The following is a 13,827-nucleotide window of genomic DNA, read 5'->3' as shown; positions in this document are numbered from 1 at the left end:
CATATGTTCGTATTTTTACGCTATTCGCTTCTTTACTGCTTTTTATTGTTTTGTGTTTGTGTAAATGGACAGTCATCATTACGTGATTGTGATTACTGTATTGCACGTCATTGCTTTACTATTTGTGGACAAAAAAAGAGTAGATGTTTCTGTTGTAGACTAACCGTTAACGTTTAACCTAACTATCTCTTACGCTTTGTTCAGTGAATTATGCTTAAATATGTATGTATGCATGCTTTAGTATTGTTCAACACGTGACCGACTTGAAACGTTTTGGAGGAATCGCAAAAAATTTTGCGTACGACCCACTCAGCGGGCTACCGCAGGCCACATGCGGTCGCCCGCGGTCGCCCGCGTCAAGCGGTCACTTGCGCCGCTGCTGCTGCTGTTTCTGTCTGCTGTGGCATAGCGCTTCACACGCTGGTTCACTAACACACTGTATTCCTAGATAAGAGACGCTGTGGAACCGTCGTCGGCCTAGTTGTTGTCACACGCTTCCGCCTAACCCCGGATTCCCTTCACAGATTTCTATTCATCATCATCATCATCGCATCATCATCATCACATCATCATCATCGTCATCATCGTTTACACGTTGCTTCTCTGCCTCTCTGAATTTGCCAATTATCGCTGTTACTGAAATTTCCTGATATGAGGGTTAGTCCTATGTTAGATATCATTTACTTTTGCTTTTACAATGCAATAAAAAAGCATTGTAGTATTCAGATGTGATAGTCATAATTGTAATTTTTTGTTTAGCTGACTCTTTTCACGAAATAAAGATTACAAACATTTATCGGTGATTCCTCGGAATGAACCTGAATCCATCTTCCATCAAACTTGGTAAGGGCAGCACTCATTGTTCTCATTACACTGGAAATTGGTTGGACATTGTGAGTTCACGCATGGGCCTAGAATATAGGTTAAAAAAATCGTGGGAAAATTTTGAAAACGATCCCTCCTCGATCACTGACCGATGCTCGTCCCGTACGCACAACGACAGCACACATTATTCGCGGTGCACGTGAAACCCGTCGGACAACTTCGACCTGCTCTACAATATCCGCCTGATACTTCTCGTCCTTCACATAGAGGATTTACTGGCGCTAAATTCATAAACTAACGAAACCATCGGAGCATACTGTAATTGAAACACGGGGAAAGATGAATTTAAGGCGTTCCGAGGTGTTTAGTGCCATGTGACCTAGCAGTGAGGGGGTCATGATCAATCGGTATCTCAAATATTTTTACTGATCCGATAATATCGATCGTGGGAAGGATGTATGGTTGTTTTTGCTTACGGCTTCAATATTCTTATGTTATTGCTCTTATTTTCCATTACTTTGAACTGCTCTTTAACACCTTATTTATTTCCTGTAGTAACCAAATATTTAAAAGAGTCTGGACTCATTCTAAAGGGAAATGGAAATCTTACGCTATTTTTTCTGGAATCTAGGAATCCTTGTTTTTTTCAATCAGTTAAATGGATACCCCGTTATCAAATAAGTAATTTAGTAACTATGGAAGGCGGATGGAATTTGTGAAGGAAATAAGTTTTTTTTTTTTCAAATTTGAGCATTCTTTCTCAAATTGTTCTCTTCCTTCGTTCACTTTTCTATTTTTACCTATTTGTGTCCTTCTGAAAATCCGTGTTTGCCATCGATCGTACCTTATTTAGCTCTTGCCATCTTAGCCCACTGGAAATATCCTCAGTGCTCATATATTAAACCGTTAACAGGGAACCTATTTGAATTAGATGAGTATTGATTCATTTTTAATGAGTGACGTCATACTTTCAAATCTTCAAATCTTACTCACGATTTGTTGTTGGCCTCATTGATGTGGATGTTATGGGCGGATATCGGTTTTGCTGCAACAGTATTATCTGATATTGAAAAGACAATCCGGCTCGGAAATAGTGTTGAGGAACGACCGCAGCACTTACCGTGCAACAACCGTTCACGCAAGACGAGCTAATGTCCATTGTCTGACAATACATGGTAGTAGAGCACCTATGCTGGCAACTTGATCCACAACTCGTACATGGACATGCTGAAATGGTTGCAAATTACAATTGACGTCATCTCACAGAAATTTCCGAGAGAAATTAACAAAAAAAAGAACTTTTTTTTTAAATTTAGTTATCCTTTCTTTAAAGAACTGCCTTATGGAACCATCCAAAGAGATACCTATGGCACTGCTTTAAAACATCAACATAGTTCAAAAATACAATAGCTACAAGTTCTTCTGCGAATTTTTGAAGTTTTTTTTATTGAAATTTGAAACTTTGAACTTTAAAAGTTAAATTGGGACTCGTGACATGAAACGAATTTCACTTATCTTCATGTGGTTTTTCGATTCTCGCTCAAGTTGAACTCAGCTCACTCCTCTATTTTTTTCATTCATTTCTTGGCGTTAGCATCGTTTCTTTCGAAAAAAAATGTCGGATATGAGTATTCTTACGGAATAATCGGTACAGTAGACGTACAGTAGACTGTACAGTAGACATAAACTGTCTGTATTTACTTGTACTCTATAGGGAAATGATGTGGTACAATTATTTAGGACCTTTTTGCTTTAAGCAATACTTACCATTTATTTTTGAAACGTTTGCGTAACAAATAATTCCTAATTCAGGGTTATTTTCGTATACGAACCGTTTTCTTCTTTATGATTAAAAAAACGAATCCACAGCTTTTTTTCGCACTATTCAGGGCGTCTGCTTTCTTTATCATCATATAGGTTTTCTTTCTGGTTGGTTTTGATGAATTTGTGGCCAATTTCCATGGGACCTTGTGGGACCGCCAAGAGATACTCAGGGTAGATGAGAATTTTACTTATGAGATTTGTGATAACTCCGTCCACTTTCGACGTTGGATATACTAGTCTTTTTTCTGCGGATAGAAGATTAGGTTAGTGGAAGTGGACGAATTTTTTTCGGGAATGAGAGCAGACGAGATTCCCACCATGAAAGAGGTGCTGTTCGCACAAATGCTCCCACCATAACCTTTACAAAGGATTGCACCCATCATCGAACAATATTTTAATAATTATCTTTTTAACGAGAAATTATGGTTAGGATAGTAATTTATACTAGTCTCTGAAAACTGAAAAATGGAGTTTTTGTTTCCCAAAAAGGAAAAAAAAAGATATGTCTGGATAATTTGATGCTTTTATACCTGTATTCTAATCCAAAAAAAAAACTCATGAAACATTATAAGAATTCGCCATGGTTTTTTTCTAGATTCTTATCTAAACAAAATTTTTCTAGTAATATGTAGGTTAGTTTTGATTTTTGCATCAAACGGGGTGGGAAAATGCCACATCTCAGATTTTTCACCGTTAATCTTATATAAATGTAGAATTAAAATCTAATCTTTTGTACTTTTTGAATGTAAAAAACCCACGATAGTAGGACAGATACTGATTCGGATACGATCCACAAAAGTAGTACAGTGAATACGAGTACTGTCGACGATGACGAGTCTGCAGCGCTCCATGTTCAGCGTCCACCGTAGCAAAAATAACTGCGAATACCGTAGCGAGTGCAAGAGGGAACATTCTGGAATATGGGGGAAGTAAGGGCTTAACGACTAAAAAAACAGAGGAAATGAAAAGAAAAATCTACACAAAAAAGACAACGTTTTTCTACCTGCGGTAGTTTGAATTTCCTCACGAAATCTCAAGATGTTTTTTCGAATTTCGAAGAGAAAAACTATGGCGTTCACTCATCGCTGAGTGAGTTTAAATAGGTGAAAAGTGAGTGAGTGAAAACGTCTTATGTCAACATGCACGAGAGCATGGCATCCAGACATTTCGGTGCTGGTGAGCACAGTCGAAGATCAAGTGAACACAATGAATTACTCATGGGTTCTAGTGTCAACTTTTAACGTCTTTGAAGAGTTTTTTCTTCTGGAGAAAGTGCGCGTAGAACTCCTGGCAAAGTGAAAAAATGTTTTTTAGCAACGAATAATCACTTTTAGTTGGGTTTTCTTTTAAATTCACTAACTAAAACTTACTCAAAATTCGGATAATTGGTTCGTTAGGTCTACTATCCAGAGCTTCTACATGCTGTAGTACTTTTCTTTTGTCTACACTTTATATAGGCTCTTTATGATTGTTTGTGTTTTTTTAAATACATAAATAAATAGATGTCATGTAAATATCCCTGGATCTTCCTGTTCTCCGCATAATTATCATAATTGCTGGAATTTCTTTCAAACTACATCAGATGCGTATTTCCTAGATCAACAAAAGGATCTATGTGGAATTTTATAATCCCCTGAAATCCAATCATTTTTCCCTGGAAATCAGTCTAGGTACATTTTCTATCTTGAATCAGCGTTGATCTCAGCTCACTATTGTGTTTTTATTGACATTTCTTGGTGTAAAGACCTTTTCGCACAAAAAAGAACTGCCGAATATCTGTATTTGTGCAGAATCAACAGTGACGCATCAGTTGTGTGTATTTACTTGTACTCTTTAGGGAAATAACACGTGCACAAATACCTGGAACCTTTTTGCCCTTAGCGCCAAGGATTGAAGGGATTCGTGGTCATTTGAGCAGTACCTACAACTTATTTGTGAAATCTTTACGAAACAAAAAAGTCCTAATTAGTGTCGTTTCGGTTTGCGCTCCATTGTCACCTTTATGGATTTTAAAAAAGAATACATCGTTTGTTTTTTTTTTTCGCAAATTTAGGTTAACCATTTATGCACTTCCTCTATATCATATAGGGACTATTTGCATCTTTTTTTCAGTTTTCACTGAAACGGGACCTTGTGGGACCGCCTAAAGATAGTCAGCGTGGACGACAATTCCATTTTTAATCAGCCACATTTCGAAGCCACAGTTCACAAATTTCGAGGAGAATATAGAGTATAGCGTGTAAATTAGAAATATGAGAGCGGAGCCACTCAATTTTTCACAAAATCTTTAATCTTCATCTTTAAACAACCCGTGGGAAACGACATTCTTTCCTACGAGGTACACTGGAACGTGAAACCTTTCTGCACGCGCCACATCAACGTGCGAGCGGTCGGAGATCAATTAAGACTCCTTACCAACCCGTTTAAGTAAGCTGAAAGGATAGGCTGTTGAAGGGAATGGAGCGTGTACAGCGGTGCGCGTACTAACGTTCCTCGTAGGAACTAATGCCCTACCCATGCCGTTTTTTTTACAACGATTGGAGGGAAATTGGTCAGGGCTTAGCTCGTTTCCATAGTCTACAACCCGATCCATACAATTTTCCACGGGGTTTCTGTACCATGTCAAGTTCCCTGATACGATCCGTTCGATGATGATTCCGTTCACCTTCGATATTGGATATGTTGATCTCCGCTTAGTACGGATAGAAAATTGGATTGGCAGGTGTGGACGAATTATGCAAGAAGTTATGAAGTGTCGGCATAACTCGTCCACTTCTACTAGTGCGGACATGCAGGAATCGTTTGCAGTTATCAAAAGCAGCAAGATTTTTACAATTAGAATTGTAATTATTGCATTCACTGGCGTATATGCATCAGTATGCGCGTAGCTGTTACGATGCGCGTGTCAGGCAGAACGGAGGCACAAATTCCCGCGGATGCGTCGCGGTCGTACGAGTAAACGCAGATGTCAATGACTCGAATAATCGAAAAAGCTTATTTTCATTTCATTTCGTAGCATTTTTCTTCGCTGAAACTTAATCCTTTTTCAGTACTTTAAGTTAAGAGCGTTCGACATGTAACTATACTGTAACTACTGTAACTTGACTATGTAACTGATTATTACTAAACATTTTGATCGTAGATTTAATGGTAGATCAGCAGATCCAATAAATGCATTACGTGGATTTTTTTTTGAAGTAGTAAAAATTTCGTAAACGGCCCTTTTTTCCCATACATACGCGAATGTATATTTTGCAAATAACGTCTGTTCTAAAATATCCATGTACCACCAACAGAAATACAAAGCAGTATAAAGTACCACCACATTAAATATGAAAACTTTTTCTTCCTAAAATTTACACTCAAGTTTTATTAAATAAAAGTGATTGTTGGCTGTGGAATTGTTGTTATGTGATCATAGACGGATACCGAGCACAAAACCGCACACCACCCACACAACTTCCGATTGTTTACTGTTTACAAACTCCCGTAAAGTATTTGTCTTTGAGATTTGTGAAACGCATCCAATGCAACAACAACGGGAATCCGTTGCTGAGAGATCCCTAGGGAAGAGGGATGGATGCATTATGAACATGTGAGGAACTGAATTAACATTTGATCTATTGGGAATCACATATTGATTTTTTTCGAAAGCAATGTACATGTACGGCTACGAATCAAGTTTTTTTTTCTATTCACTGTTAGTCATTGTTACTTTTCACTTTTCTTGCGGCTTTTTTTTCGAAAAATTCTCCAATCACTTAGCTTTCCTTTAATTTTGCTACTGTAGGAATTTATTTTGTTTCATTTCATTCAAAATATCGTACCCATGTGTGTTTTGTATATAAACAAATATTCCAAGACAGAGAATTGGATTGGTTTTTTTTATGCGGAAAATAATAGAATGATTTTGAATTGTAATTTTTCCATTTTTGTTTTATAGAAAAATTATTCCAATTTTTGCGTTACTGTATCCTGAGAAATGATGAAATCACTTGAGAAATTGGTTCAAACAAAGCTTGGACTGTTTTTCTCAGCCTTGATTGCACATATGCGATTTGATGGCACTCCATAAATTCCTTAAGACATATCAAAGGCTGCAACGGTGCCTTTTTTGTTTGGATTGTTTTTGTTTTTTTTTTTTGAATAAACATAAAGAGTGAAATAATCAACGGAAGCTTAGACGTAAGTGGACATTCAGCACATAAATTAGAGACAATTGTTGTAAACAAATCACCACCTGCTCGATAAACCTTCTTTATTACTTTAATAAATACAAACACTGAACACTACTATGGAAGAGATCGTTCACGGATGTGACGGACTCAAAAAACGGTCACTCTATAGCCTTGTCGGGTAGCAGAGATTCCCTTTTCCACATTCGTAGCCGTCCTCACAACTGCCATTTATGCACATGGTAAGCACCAACTCACGATTGAGCTGAAAAGAAGCGCTGTTGGTGGTGGAGCGATTAATAAACATTCTGTTTCCCTTCTTCTGATACACCCCTGGGTCGTCAAACGAGTTCTACTTCGTTGTGATACGCCGGTGACTCATTGACGTGAACATTATTTTTAAATAAACTCTAACATTGTGGTAATTGTATTTCTTCGATATTAGGGCAAAAAGTTCTCGCTAGAACCTTAACCTTAGTCCCAGAACTCACCTGACTCGGACAACAACTTAATGTTGACGAGCAGGAGTAGCCGATCGGACATTCCGAGTCACTACCAGAAGAACAGGTGCCTACAAGAAAAAAGAGAACTCTTGATGGCTACAGTATCCAGTTAGATTCTATTCAAGACCGGACAGTCTCCAAACCTGAACTTGCACCGACAGCACAACGGCAGCACACGTTGCCAGCCATGCAAAGATGTCCCATCGGACATTGTCCACCATTACCCGCACACGAACCACCAGCTGGCTCACTACCACCACACAACAGCACTAAAACAGTAAGCACCTGTTGGTGTTAATGTTTCACATATAACTGTTAGTCCTGAGAATAAACATCCACTCATTAATGTTAAAAATTTATTTATACTATAATTAACAGCGTTAATTAGTCGATTAATTATTTTTGACCTCCATTGCTGAATGTTCCTGTAAATGCTGAGGGGCTCCGTTGAACGTTTGTGCCTAAGATCACGGGCCCAGGTCCAACCTGAAATTAAAGTCATTTGAGTTAGATTCTTCCCAGCGTGATGATGTTTCTGAGTGCTGCATCACTGACTCCGTTTCGGTTCCCAAAAACTCAATGGGTCCCACTACTTCAACTATTGGGACACCCAAACGCCTTAAAAGAAGCGTACCATGAAATTGATGACATAGGGATCTCTTCACGAAAAGATAGGGTAGTGAATGTAAGACGCGAATTTGGAGACAGTCACGCTCAACTTCCCCTAACTGTCCTGAAAAACGGTGTCGGAAACGGCTTTGGCGGTTGGATTTTCCTACGAGGCACCTAGTACCTTTCTTACGACTTCTGCGGTGCGTACGCGCAGAGTCTGCCACTGAGAGAGCAATTGATGAAGTGCTGACGCCGTTTCTCCCGCTCGCTGGCAGACGTCGTGCGTACTGCTGCGTTCGCAGACCTTCAATGTTGCTAGGTGTTTCGTTGGAAAATTTCAATACTAAGGCTATTTTTTCCGCAGTCAGCAGCGTTTTTCATGACAAATAAGGAGAGTTGGTTTCACTTGTGCTCATGATCTACATCTTTTGTCCTATCTTTTCGTGGAAAAACCCCCATATCGTCAATTTCATGTCACAGAGAGTGATGATTCTTGATATCCTGCATGTCTGTCTAAATCACTTATCCAGCAACAATGCGTGAAAGTGCAGTGTTATCCGTTGATTTTTCGAGAAACGCAAGAAGTTATAAGAGAGAGTGCGCTTCTCCTCTCCTTCTCTAGTAACGCTCCGCGCGTTATCCTAAAAAGTATCAGTATGGGCGATTCTAACATTACGTGCTCACGATGTTTTTAGTAACATCGTATGTTGTCGTATCGGATCGCACATATGAAGTCCAGAGTACCACGTACGTCTTCTGCTTAAAGGCATCACCCCACTAATCTGAGGGTGGTACGAATTTCCGGTGGAGTATTCATATACGGGAATCCTTCTTCTCGTCTTCCGGTCCGTCATCACCCACCTCTCCATAATCTACGATCCCGTGTACGAAAACTCCACCTGAAATCCGTACCACGTCAGATTCGTGGGATGATGCCTTTAACCCTGTCATTTCTCCACTCGATAACTTTATTAACTCATCGGTTATCATTCAATATTCCGATGACTATTGAATGATAATCGAAGAGTTTTTGAAGTTATTATTAATTTCCGCTATTGAGATCATCGCTTCACATACTTTGTAAGTGAATACTTTTCCCTTAAGACGGTTCTGTGGAAATCCAGAGATAAAGTCTTGCAAACATGGAACTACATAACTCAATTTAAATAATTTTTCCTCGTGACACAGGAGGCTACGGACTACTTTTAGATCCAGTATATGGTCTTAACTCGAGCCTGAAGCGAGGCTGTTACAATCCTTTATATTGGGTAATGTTTCTTCGAAATCACCTTCTTCAGAGCCTGAAAGGATCAAATCGAACGTGACTATCCGATCAAACGCCCTATCCTCCCAACGAAGAGAATCCTAAGCCTAATGTTGGGTCTCGTAGTACAGGTGGACGTGTGAGGCTTGCCTTAGTGTCGGAGGATATCTTGCCTCAGCTGGACACCCGAAACCCTGGGATAACTAGCGCATTCAGAACAGCAGCTTTGAATAGGAAGCGAGTTCCCACCTAAAATAAAGGCATTCCTCTCTGCGATTTATATTCGGGTTCTTGGAGTGGATTCAAAGCGCTTCCAGAGCCTTTTGCGCGGCAATATTAAGCTCACCCATCAATATTGTGATCCTAACTTCAAAATCTTCTCCGTTATGACGCCATAATCTATGATTACCTAGTGGAGTCACATAATTTCCTTTTACCGTGTGAGTGTTCTTTAAACTCGAACACATAGAGGTCTAGCAGTTTCTCCTATGTATTCGTCACCGCACTGCGTACAGGAAATTAGATGAATAACAGCTGGACCCATGCAATCACCTTCTTTGTTAGTCGGGCATATTTTGCAATCCGACGTAGTGCAAAAGCGGTCATATTGGCGATTACGGCTTCGAGCGTTGAGGCGCACTATTTTCTACAAGGAGTTTGATTGGAGCGCGCCAGCCGTGTACACACGCCGCATCTTCCGGACCGTTTTTTTACGGCAATTAGGAAGAAATGGACGGAATCATAATCTCCTATCCCGTATACTCCACCTGAAATCCGTAAATCCGTACCACCTCAGATTCTTGGGGTGATGCCTTTAAGATTGCTAGGGGAGCTGAACAATAGCTACAGATTCTTCCTACTTTTAAATCATTTTTGTTCCTTTTAATCACGAATAAGTTATGTAGTTGAAGGATTGGAACTCTGGAACCGTAACTCCGTTCCATGATGCACTTGCTGCCCGTTCGCGATGCTGAGTACTGCTCGACGCGCATGACGTTCTAACTTATTTTTTATAAACCTAGCTGAAATATGGTGGAAGAGTAGCCAACTCCAGAGATATCCGTAGAATTTTCCAATACCTTTGTTTGCTTAGACAATGATCATACAGCGTGTTGCGCAAAGGGTGTGTCTGTCAAACAGAGGAAACGCGTCCCGATCATCGGAGGAAAAATGACTTTTGGTGACAATATGTCAACAATAGTATGAACGCCCAATTTTACATGAATTTATGGCTGAGCTCATTTTACATGATTAGTTTTGGATCGATTTTCCCTATGAATTTCGGGGAAAAAATGCGCTCATGCGATTTTCTGAATGTAAGGTCTTCAAATTTACTTTTTTTTTTTAATCGATTTCTCTACGAATCTTACGTACCTGTGTGAGAGGGTTTGTATTTATGTAGTTTGGGTTGAAGCCGTTGGTTCCTGTGTTCAAATTCGTTGCGTATGGATCATAGAAGCCGTTGTTCGTTCCGGAAACAACTATAGAATTCCCGAACATGGGCAATCCACTGTTCCAATTGTTCCATCCAGAACAACAGCTGCTACCACATGGGCTGTACTGACTGCTTCCAATCACTGTAGCCACATATTGGCTGGAATTTGAAGAAATGGCAGTAAAACTATGAGATTTCCTAGAAATTCTATCAATTTTACCCATTTATGTACTGTCCATTGAACTGGTTACAATTGATGTTTGAACAAGAGCTTTGACAATTCGTGGACGGTGAGTAGAAGGAGTTAGGGATGATCATTCCGTAGTTATTACCGCCGCAGTTCGATCCGCAACCGTTATAAAAGTTCCCGCATCCTGAAATGATGCCTTACACTCCATCCCAATGAATACGTGTCTGTTCTATTATTTAGCCAGCTACCAGCAGCTGTAGAAATGTAACCGTTGGAGGAACCACCGCAGATGTAGTAGGGTTGTAGTTGACGTTTTGATCTTGAGATGTCTTTAGCGACGATGACCGTAACCAACGACAACAGGACCTGCGCATGGTGGAACATTCTGAAAATACAATAGGTATCAGGGTTTTTGAGAGGTTTGCCATAAATTCATGGTACACTTGAAACAGAGTGAGCTGACTGTCAGAAAAGAGGACAAATTAGTAAATTATGAAAGTAAAGATGTACGAACTTAGTTTTCTCAGGAAAATTTCGCTCCCCCTCCCCCCCCCCCCCCCCGATTTTGAAGAAGTGTAAAGTCCGTCCAATCAGTTAAAGGGTTTCATGCACAGCTGAACATGCACAAACCAGCAAAACATTGAGGCGGGCACAAAAATTACCTCGGAAATTTTTTTGTCCACTGCAAAAAACGTCAGCTAATTGAGATGTAATCAGATTTGAACTGAAACAACTGGCCGTGGCCTAAAGGGTGGAGATTTGTCCGAACAGACGTTTGAACTAATCAAAAATGCGGATAAATTGGGATAAATCCAGTGCTGAAAGCTTTTTTCTTGACTCTTTAATGGACAAATTTTAAGAAAAAAAGCCTAATCCTCTTACTTATTTGGGTCCTGCAGTGTCCTAGCTCGTAGGATTATTTGGCAGCTTTTTTGTAACCACACTGCTCCGCATTGTTTTGAAAGAGATCAGAAATGAAGGTGACGTTGGATTTCAATTAAGATTGAAAAGTGGCCCATCTGATGAGCGCCAGAGCAAACCGAGTTCGCTCCAAATTGGTACTGTGGTTTCTCCTAACCCACTACCGTAATCAAGAGACTCGAATACGACGAACATGGTAAGATCGCAAACTTCCGTTGACAAAGGACATACGCTATAACGAAAATATATTATTTATATTTTTTTGCGTTATCTACATGGTATTTGGTGCCAGCCAACAAATACTGGACTTTCTTGAATCATTTCGACTATTTAGAAAGAAGGTGTGAATAAGACGCGGTCACTGACCACAAGAAAAAACTCGAAATGTGACAAGAAATGCCCGAGACTCGTTTTAAACATCTCTTTTATAGCATATCGTAATCCCACGACTCTACAAACATCATTCAGCTGACAATGTGCCCTGAATCAGGTGTTCTCCGCTCAAGTCCCACTCCTTAGTGGGAGCGCTAACAGGAAAAGCTAAGCAAATATCGATGGTTGGTCGTCCCAGTCCTCTCATCATCCGGCTGGACCAGAACTAACGGCGATTTTCTCATATGTCAAGAATTTTGAAGCATCTGCGTCATAGAGCAGTTTTTCGTTTCGCTTTGAGACCATGAATATGAATCATGTGCGATTAGTGGACGGAACAATGAGGTTGAGGTCAACTTTGGTTGACCCTTGTGAAAATTTTGATTGGATTGAAAAAAGAGAATTGGATTTAATTTTGTGGTCCGTCAACTGCGATCGAACACTCAAAACTATTCAAATGTTACCTGTTATTTTTTAATTCCTGATTTTTGTAATCTTTTTTTATTAGATTTATCTTATAAAGTCTCTTTTTATGTATCCTCTCGCTGCTGCTGCTGTCTCTCTTCTTTTTTTTATTTTTTTCGTTTTTTAGCGTCACCAGTGGACGAATCAAATGGATAACAGAAGAATAATAAAATGACCAGGAAAAGAAAATGATTAAAATGGATAAAAAAAACTATAGAATGACTACAAAAATTCACTTGCTCTTTCAAGTTTTCGTCACCGAAGCGATAGGTACTTATGGTTCTTTGCGGAGCAAAATCCCGGGTTTTTTGTTTGGCCTCAAAAAGTTTGACTGACAATGATAGTATCCACTAAAACTACAGATTACTATCATTTGTAGTAGGTTTCAAGTCGAATATCTGTTTTTGAGATTCCTGTTTGTGGATTGTGGACAGGATTATGATTTTGCTGTTCGTTTCAGCACATATTGAGGTCATTATCAAAGCTCGTTCTATTTTTTGTAGGTTTGACTTCAGCAAGCCGTCATTTCCTTTTTATGCAGGATTTTTAACAATTAATACCAGTTAATTTATGTAGTAACATTTTTATTACTGTAAGAAATTAAGATTATACCCTTTTCAATATCTATCCTGTCCAACCTCTTCTGGGTTAATTTGCTAGCACAAGAAATTCTTCGCAATTATAAGCGAGTTTTTGAAATTTTGAGCAATCAGTTGCTAGCTATTGAAATCTTGAGCAATTAATGAACACACAGCGAATGCGAGATGTGATCTTTAGTGTTTAAAAAAGGAATTAAAATGCGAAGATGGAAAGATGGAAAGGAAACAGAATCATTTTTCGATACTGCTTCATGCAAATACTCTCGGAATATGATTCACAGTATAGTTTGAAGAATTCACAAGGAAAAATTGCAGCGCAAATCGTGAAGGTAAGACAAATTGACTGCATATACAATTTATTATATCTATATCGCTCGAAGCCGTATCATCCAGGCCGTTTTTAACGGTAATTAGGAAGAAATGGACGGAATCACTCCCCTCTCCTTAATCTACGATCCCGTATATGAATAGTCGCCTCAGATTCGTGGGGTGATGCCTTTAATATTAAAATTCGAAGTGATGTGATTAATTATATAAGTCATGATTTTTTGTGATTTTATAAGTCATGATTTAGTTGTAAAACTATTTTCTACCCATTTTAATTTTTCCACTCATTTTTTTTTTCATTTCTTTATTCATTTT

The 13,827-nt window shown here is 39.1% G+C and overlaps 2 protein-coding genes across 3 annotated transcripts; both read right to left on the bottom strand.

The window, feature by feature from the left end:
* Positions 1-544: 544 nt before the first annotated feature.
* Positions 545-3,561, bottom strand: RB195_015682 (uncharacterized protein; the record flags this gene model as incomplete). Of its 2 annotated transcripts, XM_064206502.1 has the most annotated exons (4): positions 545-636; positions 1,819-1,870; positions 1,946-2,052; positions 3,408-3,561. In XM_064206502.1, the coding sequence occupies 4 exons, from the start codon at positions 3,559-3,561 to the stop codon at positions 545-547; spliced, it is 405 nt and encodes a 134-aa protein (XP_064062383.1). The 2 variants fall into 2 exon arrangements, with proteins under 2 accessions (XP_064062383.1, XP_064062384.1); XM_064206503.1 differs by lacking the exons at positions 1,819-1,870; positions 1,946-2,052.
* A 3,429-nt stretch (positions 3,562-6,990) lies between these two features.
* Positions 6,991-11,212, bottom strand: RB195_015681 (uncharacterized protein; the record flags this gene model as incomplete). The annotated part of the gene is made up of 7 exons (XM_064206501.1): positions 6,991-7,089; positions 7,316-7,395; positions 7,471-7,596; positions 7,735-7,813; positions 10,578-10,797; positions 10,859-11,012; positions 11,077-11,212. 7 exons carry the CDS (start codon positions 11,210-11,212, stop codon positions 6,991-6,993), a joined length of 894 nt encoding a protein of 297 aa, XP_064062382.1.
* Between the last annotated feature and the right edge of the window lie 2,615 nt (positions 11,213-13,827).

Source organism: Necator americanus, chromosome V, assembly GCF_031761385.1.
Source record: "Necator americanus strain Aroian chromosome V, whole genome shotgun sequence".
NCBI classification, from domain to species: Eukaryota; Metazoa; Nematoda; class Chromadorea; order Rhabditida; family Ancylostomatidae; genus Necator; species Necator americanus.
Note: the sequence above shows the minus strand (reverse complement) of the source record. Positions and strands in the feature narration are given on the sequence as shown.